At 42.2% G+C, this 18,336-nt stretch overlaps 2 protein-coding genes across 2 annotated transcripts; both read left to right on the forward strand.

Annotated features, from left to right (window-relative positions):
- The first annotated feature begins 4,691 nt into the window (after nucleotides 1-4,691).
- LOC141025725 (uncharacterized) lies at nucleotides 4,692-11,886 on the forward strand. Its single transcript, XM_073501638.1, has 11 exons — nucleotides 4,692-4,815; nucleotides 4,901-4,990; nucleotides 5,087-5,191; nucleotides 5,293-5,376; nucleotides 5,463-5,636; nucleotides 6,774-6,848; nucleotides 6,937-7,086; nucleotides 8,304-8,429; nucleotides 8,529-9,246; nucleotides 9,352-9,449; nucleotides 9,536-11,886. The coding sequence occupies exons 1-11, from the start codon at nucleotides 4,692-4,694 to the stop codon at nucleotides 11,884-11,886; spliced, it is 4,095 nt and encodes a 1,364-aa protein (XP_073357739.1).
- Nucleotides 11,887-11,991: 105 nt separating this feature from the next.
- Nucleotides 11,992-12,885, forward strand: LOC109748731 (uncharacterized). Its single transcript, XM_020307753.1, has one exon. The coding sequence runs from the start codon at nucleotides 11,992-11,994 to the stop codon at nucleotides 12,883-12,885; it is 894 nt and encodes a 297-aa protein (XP_020163342.1).
- Nucleotides 12,886-18,336: the final 5,451 nt, after the last annotated feature.

The raw sequence follows: 18,336 nt of genomic DNA on the forward strand, positions 1-18,336 counted from the left end.
CCGGTTTTGACACCGACAGTGATCTTCTTATGAACTTAATACTCTAGATGCATACTGGATAGCGGTCGATGTGTGGAGTAATAGTAGTAGATCTAGGCAGGAGTTGGTCTACTTGTCATGGACGTGATGCCTATATTCATGATCATTGCCTTAGATATCCTCATAACTATGCTCTTTTCTATCAATTGCTCAACAGTAATTCGTTTACCCACGTATGCTTTCTTCCAAGAGAGAATCCCCTAGTGAAAACTATGGCCCTCGGGTCTTTTTGTTATCATATTATTTTCAGATCTATAAAATCAAAAACACAAAAATACCTTGCTGCAATTTATTTACCTTTATGTTATTTTGCACTTTTACTTATCTTTTTATATCTATCAGTATCAGATCTCATCCTTGCAAGTAACCGTGAAGGGATTGACAACCCCTTTTATCGCGTTGGGTGCAAGTTTTTGCTTGGTTGTGTAGGTGCGACCATTGGTGACTCATGTGTTCCTCCTACTGGATTAATACCTTGGTTCTTGATGCGGCTTGAAGCTACGTCGGTATTTCCCCAAAGAGGAAGGGATGATGCAGCACAACGACGGTAGGTATTTCCCTCAGTGATGAGACCAAGGTTATCGAACCAGTAGGAGAACCAAGCAACTCTACGTAAACAACACCTGCACACAAATAACAAATACTCGCAACCCGACGTGTAAAAGTGGTTGTCAATCCTTTTCGGGTAGCGGCGCCCCAAGGCAGGAAAACGGACGTGAGAGAGTTGTAAATATTGATAGATCGAACGCTAAATAAAATAAATTGCAGCAAGGTATTTTTGTATTTTTTTGGTTTAATAGATCTGAAAATAAAAGGCAAATAAAATAGATTGCAAAGGCAAATAATATGAGAGAGAGACCCGGGGGCCGTAGGTTTCACTAGTGGCTTCTCTCGAGAAAAATAGCAAACGGCGGGTGAACAAATTACTGTTGGGCAATTGATAGAACTTCAAATAATCATGACGATATCCAGGCAATGATCATTATATAGGCATCATGTCCAAGATTAGTAGACCGACTCCTGCCTGCATCTGCTACTATTACTCCACAAATCGACCGCTATCCAGCATGCATCTAGTGTATTAAGTTCATGGAGAAATGGAGTAACGCAATAAGAACGATGACATGATGTAGATAAAATCTATCTCTACTCCTAATGGAGCAGTTGGTAGTCTCCGTTTCAGGTTTATTTTCGTCCCACCTCACCCGGTTTTTTTGGTACCTTTTTTGGTACCTCCTCCCACCTCCTGCCGCATAACGCTGAACGGTAAAAACCGAAAAAAACACGTACCAAAACCTCCGCCAGCCCCATCGCTCTTCAGGTCGCGCCCTCCCATCGCTCTTCAGGTAATGCGACGAAATAAAACCTACGACGGTTAACCAGCGAAAAAAACCCCCGCCTCGTCACATGCCCTCGAGCGAAAACGTAGGAGGATTGAGCAGCGAAAAAAAACCCCGCCTCGTCACATGCCCTCGAGCGAGGACGACTTGCACGCCAGTCTCCCTGCACTGGATCGTCGCCGCCGCCACCCTTCATCCGTTCGCCGCCGCCCCAGTCGCACAACGAACCCGCCGAGCCGTTCCTCATCTGGACACGCGATCCGCCGCCGCCGAAAACGTCCGCGATCCGGCGCAGATCGACGTTCAGTTTACCGGCGCAGATCCGGCGCAGATCCGGCGCAGATCCATCAGGTATGACGTCCGGTTTACCTATACCCATCACATCTCATACAACCATCACAACTCGCCGATGCATCTCATACAAACATCATATAGGTATCACGCGCACGCCGCCGCCGCCGAAAACGTCCGCGATCCGGCGCAGGGAGACGTTCAGTTTACCGGCGCAGATCCATCAGGTATGACGTCCAGTTTACCTATACCCATCACATCTCATACAACCATCACATCTCGCCGATGCAGCCGATGCATTGATCCACCGCCGCCAAACACGTACAGGATCCGGCGCTGATCGTTTTCGAGGAGACGCCGACGAAATATATGTATCTCATACAGCCATCACATCTCATACACCCATCGCATTTCATACTCCCATCACATCTAATACACACATCACAATGCAAGTTGGTAGTGCTTTCACAATGGCCATCCCACATACGTCATGAGTGAGACTTCAGTATCCTGTTCCAGTGAAAAATTAGCTGTAGCATTCTGTAGGCACACTTAGTCATTTTCTAATTGAATCTGGCATGAGATAGTAGACTTTTCCAGTTGAAGCAAAATCTATGTACAAGTTCGATTTTATCCTAGGGGTGTGAGTCAGGTCATGTTAAATGGTAACATTTACTAATGTATATAAGCCACGACAGATGCATGTAGAATCAGCTCACAAGTCATCAAGATTTTATTTCTTTGTATGTTCGCCTTATAAGTATCAAGAAACTTGTTTGCTAACCTGAATATAATTCTCAACGGATGGCTAAAATGGCAGGCAGAGAAAGAGCAGATCTGATCAAAATACCTGGTAGAGCACCCTACAACAAACCTCCAAAATGATTAGCGGCATTCGATCATTTCACAGTGCCTGCAGAAATAAAATCGGAATAGTAATCAGGACAAAACCTTTTTTGCAGAAGTGCACTCTAAATTCAGATATAACGTTTTCAAAAATCCAGTGATGCTAAACAGGACATATCTTGCACATATTTGAAGAAGCCAGCATCATCCCGCATTGGTCATGGCAGTGAGAAACAATTAGAAGTCCTAAAACAGAGTAGGATCTATTAGAGAAAATTTGAAAAGGTGTGTTTGTATGTGACCATAAAATAAGGTTGTAGACAGACCAGGAATACTCGTTTAGATCATCATAATTACACCATGTTGAATGTGGTGTTTTTCCATGCTGGATTTTTTCTGACTCCTACCAAATATAAGAGAACCATCTCCATTACCAAGAAGCTTCATTATCGGAATCCACTCCCCTAATCGCCTTTCTCTGTATCTATCTTCAACATATTTTCTAGCCCTGAAATCTGTAGGGAAATTAGACGCAAACTATGACAGAAAAGTGTGAAACACAGTGACAATAGAATTAGCTCACCCCTTCATACTGCTGTAGAGTAAAGTATTTATATATGATATCTGGTTAGTGTAGTAAGCTGATCTTTAATTCCAAAGGCAAGTGCACCATCGGCATGTGGTTCTGCAAAAATCATCACTGAAGCAATCATATCAGAAATCCATGAACTGTCATCTGTACAACAAGAATAAGGAAAAAAGGACCACAAATGGGTATCCAACTCGGCCAGCAGTGGCGACCTTATACATTGTTCAAATCAACCTGCATAAATAATATAATTTATTTATAAACAAAATTATTAGCAGCCAACAGACACTTAATCTTTTTAGAAACTGGAAAGTTTGATTTCATAACATAAGTGTGTTATTTCATAAGGCACAATATCTGAAGCATTTCAATCTATACTCCAAATAACAATAGCCAACACCGTGACTAATAGTATATCAGGGAAGAACATTAGGTTCATTTTTTTCATGAGGGGACAAAAATATATGATAAATATCTTCCTGCGTATTAGCAACAGGAGGGATATAAATAAGCATACAAGTTGTACATCACATTAGATTGCACCATACACCAACATTAGTCATAAAATTTAGGAATAGTGCAGCCTGTTTTGACGATGGAAAATACAAAATGTTTGTAGTCAATAAAATCAATATATAGAGTGAAAAACGAGGCAAACTCATTCTGTAACTTCTTAAGCTTCAGCTTCCCAGATTTATGACTAAATCCCACCTCAACAGCCCAAAATTATGACCGTGTTGAATTGTTCCATCTCAACAGCCCAAAATTACTAAATCCCATCAAAAACTACATGTTGAACTGTTCCAAAGCACCATTAATCAGAACATGTATAAAGAAACAAAGGAGTGATCAACAGCCAAAAATAGGCTAAATTACGAACCTGAGAATCAGGTCATGGGGTTCCAGGGGAAACTCCTTCGCGCCCTGCTGGCGCGAGTTGAGCACGACCGTGGACTCACCAGGGTCGTCGAAGCTGCAGAACATGCTGCTGCTGCTGCTGCTTGACATCGCGCTGCTGTCCCTTGCAAAGTATTATTCTGGACACTCTGCGAAACGCCCGTCTGAATTTCCATGATGGCACGAAACTAAATGTAAGTAATATTGCTCTAGGAAATATAGGAGTACTCCAAGAGTGCTCTGTTCATCTGATGGATTGTGCGTGTGCCAAGAGCCTAGCCAGTATGCACATTTAGTATGCATAGGAATAAAAAAAGAAACATACTTTCAATTTCAATGGGATCCCTCGGGAAGTTCCTTTGCACTGGAACATACATTAACTCGAAGATTTCCCTTTTACTTTTCGAACCAGGATCTAAAATCATTTTCAGCATATTAGTTGTCTTTATCTTCTCCATCAGATCCAGCCACATATACATGAATGAACAAGTGCCGTAGTGAATTCTATAAATTACAAACATCAGTTAATTCAAATATTCTTCCCATCAAGCAATGATTGTTCATTAAATGGATATTTTTGGTACCTTAGGTGAGTATGGGGAATTCAAAAAGTACGGCAGGTGAACATCAAACAGATGATGACGTAACTACAGGTATGATGCAGTCCAACGTAAATTCGATCACATGCGATGCGTGCTTTTCTGACAGCGAAATGTGTTGCAGTCCTTAAGAAAGGGGTAATTGATGATGAGTACAACCCAAACACCATACCCGTATCTGAACATTTTGACGATATTTACGCGACGGAACCAGGTATAATTCAGTGTGCAGATTACTTATATGTGTTGCCTAACACAAAATTCTTACATGCATCGACTGTCGGCATTTTGTGTTGCAGTCCTTACGAGTGTTGAAAATGTTGAAGAATACAATGCAGGCATCATACCCGTAGCTAATAATGTTGACGATACTTCCACAACAGAACTAGGTATGAGACTGTGTGAGTACTTCTTGGAATGTTGCCTAAATCCTATGCCTCCTTTGATTCATTTGTCTTGTATTCATCAACATTACAACTCTACAGATGGTTCTAAATTGCTACGTATTGATGATGCTCATGATTCTTCGTTGTCCGCAATGAGTATTATAACACTGAATTTTGGCACACCTGTAGCGCAACATGGAAATGGTACTGACTCAGACTATTTCATGTGACATGAGTAATAATATTTATGGGTGTAATCCATCATGTACAACCTAACGCAATTTGAGTTGATTTCTAATTTGTAGGGCAAGAACCTTTGAAATTCAGGATGCTTGAGTCTTTTGAAAACAATAAGGATAATACGACTAACCTACAGGATGAAAATGAAGGTAGTCTCCAAGCATGCCTACCCATTTTCAGATTGACGAGATGACCTGTACGGGATTATTGTTTTATCCTTTTATTCACACTGCAGAGGACACAACTTGCGAGCAGAAGGCAACGGGATCTGTATTTTTTGAACGGACTAAATCCGCTGATCAAACTAGGGAACAGTTCAATGCACAGAAGCGTGTAGCTTATCGGAAGAAAAAAGATGAGGATATGGTCAGGTTACAAAAGGAGAATCAGCCTTCCCTTCCAAAGACTGGTAAGTAGTTTGGCGTGATTTTTCTGACTACTCTTAGGATTACATAGATTATTATTTGAAAGGGCACGGTATGCGAAGAATTCGTTATAGTAACGTAACTATATATTGCTCCTTAAACTCTCATATATGTGGTACGTATGATAGACCGTAGGGATCTTATCAACACGTGGAGGCGGGCATCTTATCACACAAACAAGTCAGATTGTTTAAAAAAACATCAAGAAGATGGGCATAATGTTCATCGCCGTTCTCTATGTGATATCACCAACGTGAAACAACCTTCATATGTGATTCCAGGTATATTGTTGGTACTTTCTCAATGTTGTGCGTTATATGTGCGTATTACATAAGTGTACTAGATCAGCTTCTATGCATCTTATTTTTACTCTCCGCATTTATGCCAGAATACAATAGGAGATGAACTGATGGGACAATTCAACAAAAACGGGTCGGATCATATGCTTGGGCAGCTAAACAAACAGACACGAGATGATCTATGTCCCCTTCGTATTTCAAGTAAGTCTATTTTATCTTACATCCGTACATTCATATGTTTGTACGGCTACAGCTAAACATTCCCATACAAGACGATATTCGTCCCGTAATTGATTCAATAACATCTGGTTCTGTCATTTAAGTTTATACGATCCAATCATTCCCATCAGATAACCCAGGTAGCTCGGACTATACATCAATCTCGCATAATGATGCGGGATATCCTTGTAGTGGTACGGACACTTCTGGTATGATTTCTGCGAATGATATACAAGGTAATATCATTGGACCTAATCCAATTTGATTTCATATCAAATTATGTTGTTTCCTATGGTTTTTGAGAGAATGGCATGAATGTCACCAGTAAATGACTTTAACGCCAACAGAGAAAATGCGCAAAAAACAGAAGAAGAACGCAAAAGAGACCGTAGAAACGCCCTAAGGAGAACTACTTATCGGCCGAAAAAAGATCTGCGATTCCAGGATGAAAATGCACAGACCCTTAATTTATCAGGTAAGCTTTAAAAGTTTTATTAATTATAGTCAGTACCACGGTTAATGTCAAAACCTTTGAGATTGCAATATGTATTGATTACTTTGCTTAAGTATTCAACCCAACAAGCTTATTTTGGTATACATCAGTGTCGCATGACGAGTCAACATTTCCTGCAACAGCTACTGTCACATCTGGACTCATTAATGACATAGATCTACAAGGTAAACAAATTGTGGGTACTAAAGTGTCAGTTGCTGAGTTGGTTATGTTTTGTTATCTAAAATTTTTGAGTGTCCTGATTGACTTCAGATTTAATCTTGAATGACACCCAAGAAACAAATGCAAAAATGGAGGAAGAACTCAAGAGAGACCGTAGAAACGCCATGCGAAGAGCTACATATCGAATGAAAAAAGATCGGCAATTCCAGGATGAAAATGCTAATGCCATTATTTTATCAGGTGAGCTCTAAAAGTGATATTAATTATAATCAGTACCACTACTCTTGTCTTAACCAGTGACTTGGCGATGTGTATTGACAACCTCTGTTAACAAGACAACCCATCTATCTCCAACTATACATCATTCTCGCATAATGGGTCAACATTTCCTGCTACAACTACGGTCACATCTGGTCTCATTAATGGCAATGACCTAGAAGGTAATCATATTGTTGGGACTCCATGATCAATTAAGGGCCTGTGGATACATTATATTTTAAATTTTGTGAATGTCCTGAATGACAGCAGACGTCATCTTGAATGACGCCCAAGAAACAAATCCAAAAACGGATGAAGAAATGAAGAGAGATCGTAGAAACGCCATGCGGAGAGCTTCTTATCGGAGGAACAAGGATAAGCTTCTCGAAGAGGGAAACAAACGTCCACTTTCATCATCAGGTAAAATATTACCTTGAGTTTCACCATGTGTGTTACTGACTTGTTGTTGCTCATACCAAAATACTTTTTAGCGACCATCATGCTCGAAGCGTACAGTTTAATGGTACATCTTAATGCACATTGTTTGTATTTACGTTAAATTAGAATATGTATAATGACACTGCCTCCATACGTCTTAATATCAAATAGTGTTAATAGCAAGCCCCCCCCTAATAGCTCGAGCTATACAGAAATATTGCAGGAGGAAGCAACATTTACCCCTTCAACATTAGACATGTCTGGTGTCAATCATGATAATGATCTTGCTAGGAGGAAACGTGATAATGAGCGGAAATGTAATTTAACAAACGAGCAAAGGGAGCAGATAAACGAACGTAGCCGAGCTTCTTATCAGAAGAAAAAGGAGGAGGTAACGGTTGATGTGAGACAAAAACAGAATGAAAAAGTACGAGATAAGCAGACGGAACGCCGGAAAAGCATGTAAGTAATTGAAAGGGGGGAGTCAAGTGCTCAAAGGAAGGCCAATTATGCCAGAAGGAAAAACACCCCGTGCAACGAATCCATCGCTATCCCCCGTCCAGACCTGGGAAACTCAACCTCTCAATGTCCGGCATTCACCTGCCGCACATCACCCGTCTCTCGGGCCAGAGGAGATGATTCATCTGATGGCGACCCTCCGACGAACATGCCGAATTACACTGTCCGTACCGATGGTATGAATGTACTATTGTCACTTTTCTTATGGTAATTATAAGCAACCCTCTTGTAACATGATGAAGTCTACTGGCACATTCGCCACGACGACAATGCAGATGACATCGATGTATTCCTAAGTGACATCATGGGCGATGAGCCGACAGGTCCCAATTTGATGGACGAGGAGTACTACATGTTTCGCAACCAAGGTATGGTCAACTCTGAACTAGCACGTCGTGTGGCTTTATTGTAGTTAGAATTATGTGCAGTTTTTATTTTGAACGTGATGTTTCAACAAATGCCCGTAGGATCCGATAATGACAGCATGGATGATGAGAGCGAAGCAACCATGACTGGTGGTAATCCTAGCGAGATTGATCCATTTGACTTTGTCTACTCAAACATTCCAGACAACACTCACATCCTGAAACTCGCCGCAAACTGTGAACACTGCAAGGCCAGAAAATTTGAGTCTGAGACTGACGGGTTCTACTGTCGCAATGGCCAGATCGAACTTAAGCAACCGGAACCAGTCCCAGAGTTGATGAGGCTATGGTCCAGCATGGATGCAGATTCTAGACATTTTTGGGAGAACATACGGTTCTTCAACGGGCATTTTGCCTTCACAACCCTTGGCGTCAGCCTTGATGAAAACTACACAAACATGAAGTCTGGGGTGTACACATTCCGGGCACACGTCACCATCTACCACAATGTGCATTCGTTCGGGCCTAGCTCCCGTCCTGAACATTTGCAGTTGTACTTCTATGATGACGACCCAAACCTTAATCATCGTAAGGCGGCGACCAATCAATTAGACCAGGATGTCGTGAAGATGTTAGTAGACATACTCAAAGAAAACCCATACTCCCAGCAATTTAGGAGTTTGGGTGCACACAAGGACAACCTCGATGATTATAGGATAGACCTAAACACCGATAAGAGGCTTAACCAAAGAAGATATAATAGACCGCTGTCAACTGAGGTTGCTGCAATTTGGGTTGAGGGCAGTGACCTAGCCAAAAGGTTTGACAGGAGGATAACGCTTTGTGGTAACAACAACGAAAGGCACAGTATACGTGTGACCTCCGGAGCATATGATCCGTTGTCTTATCCCCTATTCTATCCAAGGGGGGAGCTAGGTTGGAACCCAAAGCTACCTAAACGTAATGTTCCATGGGAGGTTGTACAACATCCTCAACTGGGCCATGATGATGAGGAGGATGCAGGTATGTCGTTTGTGTCCGATTTGGTTACAAATAATATATTATTTCTCAAAAGTATCCTCATTTTCGTGGTACTCAATCATGTGCAGAGGGGAATAGCAGGTTATGCGTCTCCGTTAGAGACTACTACTGTTACATGCTGCAAACACGGCCTGCGATCTTCAATCCCATACTCTGTGGAGCACGCCTGCTGCAGCAATGGGCGGTCGACATGTACATCAAGATTGAGAGTTGTCGGTTGAGGTGGTATAGGAAGAACCAGACGCAGATTCGTGCTGACTTGTATAAAGGAGTTGTTGATGCGATCACATCGGGGGAGACGAGAGCAAGCGCTGTTGGCACCCGAATAGTTCTCCCTGGAACATACCCTGGTGGCGACCGCGACATGAAGAAGAGGCATATGGATGCCATGGCAATTGTCCATACATACGGGAAGCCTGACATCTTCTTGACCATGACTTGCAACCCTAAATGGGAAGAGATAACAAATGAGTTGCTTCCTGGTCAGACGGCGCAAGACCGACCTGATATTGTGGCTCGCGTGTTCTACGGCAAACTAGAGGCTATGAAATACATGTTGTTCAAGAAGCATATCCTGGGTGTTGTGGTCGCTTACGTTTACGTAGTCGAGTTCCAGAAGAGGGGCCTCCCCCATGCACATTTTCTGTTGATCATGGATTCAACATATAAGCTTGTCGTCCCGGAGCAGTATGACCGACTAATTTCCGCAAAGCTCCCAAACAAGCAGAAGTATCCGGAATTGCATGCATTGGTGGTAAAACATATGATGCACGGACCCTGCGGTGCTCTCAACCCGAAGAATGTTTGCATGCAAGATAACGAATGCAAGTGCAGATACCCACGCCCGTTCAATGAGAACACAGCACAAGGCAAGGACTCATACCCAGTTTATCGGCGTAGAGACGATGGAAGCTGTGCTAAGGTCCGAGGGAAAATGTTGGACAACAGATGGGTTGTGCCTTATAACCCTTACCTTCTGCGGATGTTCAATTGCCACATCAACGTTGAGGTCTGCTCTAGCATAAAGGCCGTCAAATATCTTTACAAGTGCATTTACAAGGGCCATGATAAGGCTTCTTTCAGCATCGACCAGCCCGATGCTGATGGTAACATCGATGAGATCAAGAGATACGTTGACGCAAGGTGGGTCACCCCTCCGGAGGCTATGTGGAGGATATTTGGCTTCCCACTTTGCGCCAATTACCCGCTTGTCTTGCAGTTGCCTCTTCATCTCCCAAATATGCACAGGGTTGCATTCAATGCGCAGGCTGACTTGAAAAATGTTGCCGCCTCCGAAAATGCTTCAAAATCCATGTTAACGGGGTATTTCAAGGCTAACCAGGAACACCCTCGGGCTAGGCATATATTGTACAAGGATTTTCCCGGAAGCTTCACGTGGCAGAAGAAAAAGAAGTTTTGGAAGCCTAGGGTCGAGCGTTTTCAAATAGGTCGCATCGTGTCTGCCAATCCTGCCGAGGGGGAGCGATACTACCTGCGTGTGTTGCTAAACCATGTTACGGGCAAAACATCCTTCGACGACTTGCTCACCGTGGACGGCGTGCTATGTGGGAGCTTTAGAGATGCTGCTGAAAGGTTGGGACTCATCGAGGCAGACAACACGCTCGACGACTGTCTTACTGAGGCTGAGCAGTGGGCGATGCCATGTTCTCTTAGGAGGCTCTTCGCAACCATCTTGGTGCACTGCGAGCCAGGCGACATGCACGGTTTATGGGATAGGCACCTTGAGCCTATGTCAGATGACTATCGTCGAACACGCACGTCCCCGAACGAGGTGGAGCAGATGGTGTTGCTTGACATTAGGGGTATGTTGCAGTCCATGGGTAAAGACATTGTTGATTTCGCTCTGCCAAGCATCGATGATGCGTTTGACCCAATCGAGGGCGAGGCAAGAGAGGTCATCGAGGAATCAACCGTTGAGTTTGACATGGATGACACTAAATTGGCATCTTCCCGGAACTTGGAGCAGAGGGCCGCATACGACGAGATACTAGCGGCTGTTGAACGCGGTGATGGGGGTGTATTCTTTGTTGATGGCCCTGGAGGTACAGGAAAGACCATCCTATACAGGGCGATGCTTGCCAAGGTGAGGAGCGATGGCAAGATTGGTATCGCTACCGCGACGTCGGGCGTCGCCGCTTCTATCATGCCTGGCGGCTGGACTGCCCACTCGAGGTTCAAGATCCCATTGAGTTGCAATGATGGAGCCTCGTGCAGCTTCACCAAGCAGAGTGGGACCACGAAGCTGCTAAGGATGGCCTCATTGATAATATGGGACGAGGCCAGCATGACGAAGCGACAAGCGGTCGAGGCATTGGACAATAGCATGCGCGACATTATGGGAATACGCGACCGACCCTTTGGAGGAAAGACTGTTGTTTTTGGTGGGGACTTTAGGTAGGTGCTTCCGGTCGTCAGAAGGGGGTCATGGGGCCAGATAATTGATGCAACCCTCCGAAGTTCTCATCTATGGAAGGGTATATGGCAGCTTCGGCTCATCACCAACATGAGGGCTCATAATGACACGTGGTTTGCAGATTACTTGCTAAGGGTCGGCAATGGCACTGAGGATGTCGACGATCAAGGCAACATACTACTCCCTGAAGACATCTGTCTGCCGTCTACAGGCGAGGTTGACGACCTGGAGAAGCTTATTGACCACGTGTTTCCGAGTCTAGATGACAACATGTCTGATTCGAATTACATGACATCTCGCGCAATCCTTTCCACGACAGACGACAATGTCGACAAGATAAACATCCGCATGATAGAGCGTTTTCATGGAGATGAAGTAATCTACCATAGCTTTGACAGCGCGGAGGACGACCCATATGGCTACTACGCTCAGGAGTTTCTGAATGGATTGACTCCTAACGGTCTTCCTCCGCATGCACTCAAGCTAAAGCTGAACTGCCCTGTCATACTTCTAAGGAACATTGATCCAGCTAATGGACTGTGTAACGGCACTAGGCTTGTTTTTAGAGGTTTTGAGAGGAACACCATTGATGCAGAAATCGTGATTGGACAACACGCTGGCAGGAGGGTCTTCCTTCCTCGAATACCTCTCTGCCCATCTGAAAACGACATGTTTCCGTTCAAGTTTAAAAGGAAGCAATTTCCTATAAGGCTTAGCTTTGCTATGACCAATAACAAGGCTCAAGGGCAGACCATCCCGATTGTTGGTGTGTACCTACCCAATCCCGTGTTCTCTCATGGTCAGCTCTATGTTGCTCTGTGTCGAGCCACCGCGAAAAGAAATATAAAGATACTCATTCAGAAGGAGAAGCCGAAGGAGAAGGCCAACAAGCCAAAGGACAATCCAAAGAAGCGAAAAAGACCGACCGTGTCCTTACTGACGTCGATGAAGAACATCGTCTACATGGAAGTCCTTACAGGCTGAATTCCGGTCTTAATAGACCGGCAGGTTTTGTAATGATAGAGCATTTACTCTTGCGATGGTCAAGATTTGCTGTAATTCGTTTTTTTACATATAACTTTTTATTTGGTATTTTGATAGTTGGAGGTATACTCCATTTAGTTGAGCTACTAAATGCATTTCAATAATCATCCGTCACATTGGCACCATCATCATTGTTATAGGTTTTCTACTATCGCAATGTTTTTGGGAATGTACATGTCACACAGCGTAGTATTTCATGTGTAATATGTGATTCAGATATAATGATTGGCCTGATAAATATCTGGAACATGCAATGAAACTCTTGTATTATGGCAAGTGATCATATCCGTTGTTATTAGTTTGGTATTTTGATAGTATGCTTGAATGTAAAATTATTGGCATCCTTATTATCCCTGTATTATTCTGATAGGTCGGAACTATCAGATTATTATCGGTCTGAATTATAAGACCAACACATGCAGAAGGGGAGCTATGATTATTAAGCTACTATAGTGCTCCATAATACATGTGAGTGCCCGTGCGTCAAATAATCTCGCTGCCAACTAAATCTCATCTGGTTCCCAGAATATGCTTTTTTACGGGTTGAGGTTGCGGCGTCTGATCTGGCACATCCCTTCCCGGCCCGCAAAATTTAAATTTGTACTTCTTGTGCATTTCCATTTTTATCACTTCTAATAATCTCATTGACTGTTTACATCTCATCGTGTTTACCAAGAACACGAGTGCTAATTTGAATTTTGTATAGATCTTGTGGTTTGATTTGATTCCCCTTGTGTTTGATGCAGAGGTGGATTTTCCTGCGAACTTTTTTAAGGTTACAGTGGTAGTAGCATGGATGTAGCGGTGGATCCGATTCCCCTGTTGATTTTCTTTCTGCTAGCCTGGGTGTTTGATTCCACTGGCCTTTTTTGCTGTTAGATGCAGGGGTGTGTGTTTTTAGGTAGTACTTGCATCTAAGTTACATCAATTTCAGTGAAATTTCCTCTCAAATCACAGAGTAGTGACACTGTAATTTCAGTGTAATTTCCAAAGTTAACCACAGTTCAAATTTTTCTGTTACTTCTGTGATTTTTTTGGGGGGGAGGGGTTGCCCTATGTTGGGTCTCCAAGCATTCTAGAACCTTTTTCTTTTTGTGGTTTTCTTCGTTGGGTAGTATTTGTATCAATTTTATAACCTTTTTTCTATGTTTTCTGTAGTGTTGCATCCAAGTTTACAGCAGCTCCAAGATTGTAATCTCGTTAGTTACAGTGTAATTTCCTCTGAAATTACAGAGTAATCATAGTGTTCTTACAGTGTACTTGTAATTGCAGTGTAATTTGCAGGGTAAGTACACTGTAAATCCCACTACTATGTTATTGTAATTACAGTGCAATTTCTCTATAATTTATAGTGCTGTTATAGTGTAATTTCCATGGGTAATCACAGTGCATTCTTACTAGAATATTTCTTTTTTATATCTCATTTCTTCTATATACATTTTCTTTACAGTATTCTTCCTTGTTGCAGTTTGCTTCCCTGTAACCATTCGAAAGCATTGGTTTTCTTAAATCGTTTGTTGGAAGGGAAGAGCCTTTGCTTTCCTAGATCCAGCTTCAATGAGCAGTCTGAATTTCTCTTGCAGATTAGAATGATGGAAATTGAGAATTGATTATAATTTCTTATTTGATCCCTTTTTCAGAATGCAAATTAACAATGATGGAGAAGAATGCTTTTTTGCTTGAGAGAGATGTTGAACTTCTTTTTTCACACTATGGATAGGGCAGTGTGTATGTTGGTTCAGTGTGTCTTCATCTATAGAAGAGAAAGTGTGTATGTTGGTTCAGCTGTGTCTCTATAATCCGTAGATGACACGAGGTACTATACTTGCAAGGTTTTCTTACTGTAATTTCAAGGTTTTTCACTGCTTGTCATGAATGCAAGTGTGTCCAGCCCAACCGACGTACATACATACCAACTCATGACTTGGGGCTGCAAACCGGTGTCTTTGAGACTCGACAAGTTCCGGTCATAATATCATTGTAATTTCAGAAGTTCCAGTGCTAATTGGACTAAGTTTTGTGCATCTAGACTTTAACTCTTAAGAGCAACTCTAGCAGACCCCGCATTCTCCTGACCCGCAAAACATTTTTGCAGTTCGCAGAAAAACGCCTTTGCGGGTCGGCGCGGATGGCCGCAGTTGCAGACCCCGCATAATGGACCCGTAAAAAAGGATATTCCCAGAATATGCTTTTTTACGGGTTGAGGTTGCGGCGTCTGATCTGGCACATCCCTTCCCGGCCCGCACATCCCTTCCCGACCTTCACGAATTTTCTGCGGATCTAAGAGAGCTCAGACCTAAAAATTTGTACATGGCTGCATTAATCTAGGACCTGGCGAGGATGGGTTCAGCGAGCAAGCATCATTTCATGGATTTCTGGTCCATGAGAACTTGTTTTCGGCTGATATCGAGCATACTGTGTTGTGGTGCCGTAGCGGGACAACAAGGATTCGACTTAGAAGGAAAGCAGCGTCAGGAGTCTGTCAGTGGCGAGATGGTGCATTTTCTGCCATTTTCTGAGACCATTGTTTCCATCATGCTAATTCTTAATCGCTTTAATAAAGTCTGTTCAATATTACTATACTTTCTGTTTCAAGGAGGAAGCCTATCATTCTGGTTTCATTTTCTGCATATTTGCTATGTTCATGTTATCTATTCTCTTCCCCACAATCCGGGATATTATTGTACTTCTTATTTGCTGTTACCACCGCTTGTGATCTATAAATGGGTTAAGCATATTTGATCTTATTAGGAGTTTAAGAAATAAAATGGAAAAGGAAATTACTATATATATTGACATTTTTAGAGCGAGTGAAAAAATACTGCAGATAAATATTGATAGTTATGGAATTTCCTAAGGTGGTTCATATGACCATACCTGGAATATTAAGAGTTTAACAAAAGAGGACACTAAACCACCAAGCGTAGATGAATGAGGTGACCACGAGTAGCCCTAAGAAACAAAGAAAAACAGGCCCAGAGAGAATCAGTACTCAGGTATATTGCAGTGCCAACTAAATTGGCATTACTAATACAACTGCTTTTCGAGGTTTTGACATTGTATAAATACTCGGTGTGTGTGCCGGAAAGCTATAGTGATATTGTGTAAAAGGCAAGAGAAATAACATCCATATTGCACAAAATGATCCATTAGTCATAACTTTATACAGTACTTTTGAATGCGAAGTAGCAACACACGGGCCTGCCAAAGTCGATGCCATTAGCAAGAAACTGTTAAAAGGATGAATATTAAGTTTTTGTCCTACTATTTATCTTCTGCATGTTTAAAACATAACAAAACCGGAAAAGGAAATAACTTAATTTTAATATCTTCAGACTTATTAGTATATATATCCATAATAAAGAAGCCAAAATCCCCATATAATATCCTGAAACAAATAATATATTATCGGAAGACTTAGTATTTATTACGGCAGGTGATCATATCCGGTGTTTATATAATGGCATGTTCGGTGTTTTTCCTTGTAAAGTACTACTGGGTTGATCACGCCGAATCACAACTTTCCTTCCAATACGTTATAGTATCCAATCTCCCGGTGTGGCCTACCATACGTTCATTGGGTTTCCCAGTTTGGCCATTAGTTTTCCCTTAATCGAATTTGCTTATAAGGAAAGTTAAATCCTGCTTGTTCCGGTCGGGAAAGGGAGACGTATATAATAGATATATAATCCGGCATTTATTTATTTGCCCAGTGCAGTAAGGAATAAAAATAATTGCTTGTCCGTTTATTAGCAAGGTTTTGTAATGGAAACATGCAAAGATGGAAGGATAAGGGGCACCTTCCAATCCATACAACATGCTAATGCCTCACCGACCTGGTGCCGGACAATTCCCCTCTGACACTCATATATATGGTCCGGCTGTGAGTCCACCATTGTCCAATGCCCCCTCGCTCGCTCATCCTGGTGCTAAGATGACTTTCTGCCCGCGGTAATGGCTGCAATGCCGATTTTTGATGGAGTGGACGACGCAGTCGAGTACATCTACAACTACGTCATGGTTTCCTCAAACGAGGAGGAATTAGAGTTTGTTCTGGCAGACCTAAACTCCATCTATACTTTATTTGCACTTGTTAGCTGCAGATCACTACCATTATAGTTTGCATTATCGGCTTCTTATTTTAAACCCGAGTAAAAATCTGTTCTTTCACCTAACCATGGCGATTAGTTGGTCACGTTCATAAGTTGTTGCATGCATGTACTGGTTAGGATCATGCTATCCTTTCTAGGTCCATAAGGTTCTTAAGATCAAACGCAGTGGTTGCAAAAAACTGGCCATGCGCTAATATTATCCTTTTACATTACGCCATGATAGTACCATCCACAAAACGTTATTTTAAACTACAAATTTTCTTTGAACGGTAGTATATTGCAACGTGTCCTGGTGCATGATACATGTACCATCTACAGATTTTTTCATAACTGTAATACTACAGAAATACATTACAACCTAACATGTCATAATAGATTTGGTTATCTTAAGAAATAGTACTTCTCTCCTCAAATGACAGTACAACTCCAATTAGAAGATACATACATTTCAGACCTTACTAAATTTTTGAAAAAATGTACTATTGTTTGCCCACACATTGAAGTACTACATTTTTTTGATACCCTTATTTTTCTAACAGCTTTGCTATCATGCCGGTTTGTTTGCAGCACAATATGGATAAGGAGCCCTCGTCCATTCTTGATCGAGTTAAGTCTACGGACTATCCAAGACACCATGCGAGCTGATACATGGGTCAATCCGAGGTGCTTCGATCTTGCAGTGCGTAAGCTTACTAGCGACGCGATACAGAGGAACGCAGGAACAGACTTTGTTGGCTCCACGCATATGTTTGATTTGCAATTCCATCGCCTAGCATGGGGGCTGAGTCAGACTGGCTTAGGCCAAGCTGAACGCACCAACTTGTTGATTAACACTGTTATTGTACGGCCTTTGCCAAAATACAACGTGCTCATGACCCCGTCCATTGTAAGGATTTTCATTCTAAAAAATTGGTGTGTATACTACCTGTTCACCATTAACTTTGTATACCTATTGCAGTACCTATTGCCGTTGTATTTGGTGGATTCCTCCTACGGCCTCCTTGCAGTTAATATTGAAAATAGGAGGACTCTCCTCATTGATCATTCCAATGAGTCATTCCTAGGCTCAGAGGACTTTCATGACAAGGAACTTAAGAAGGAAGCCCTGATAGTTTTGCAAGAATTTGGCAGTGTATTGCAACAGGGGAGGCCTGGTTTGAATCCCCAACTCGTGGATTGGCCACAAGATCATACCTATATTACAGCCCCGCGGTAATAGTTTAAATTGGTCATGCATATTATAGCCACACTGATATAGGTTCTAACATATGGATTTTTT

The sequence above is a fragment of the Aegilops tauschii genome, chromosome 6 (genome assembly GCF_002575655.3).
Source record: "Aegilops tauschii subsp. strangulata cultivar AL8/78 chromosome 6, Aet v6.0, whole genome shotgun sequence".
Classification (NCBI taxonomy): Eukaryota; Viridiplantae; Streptophyta; class Magnoliopsida; order Poales; family Poaceae; genus Aegilops; species Aegilops tauschii.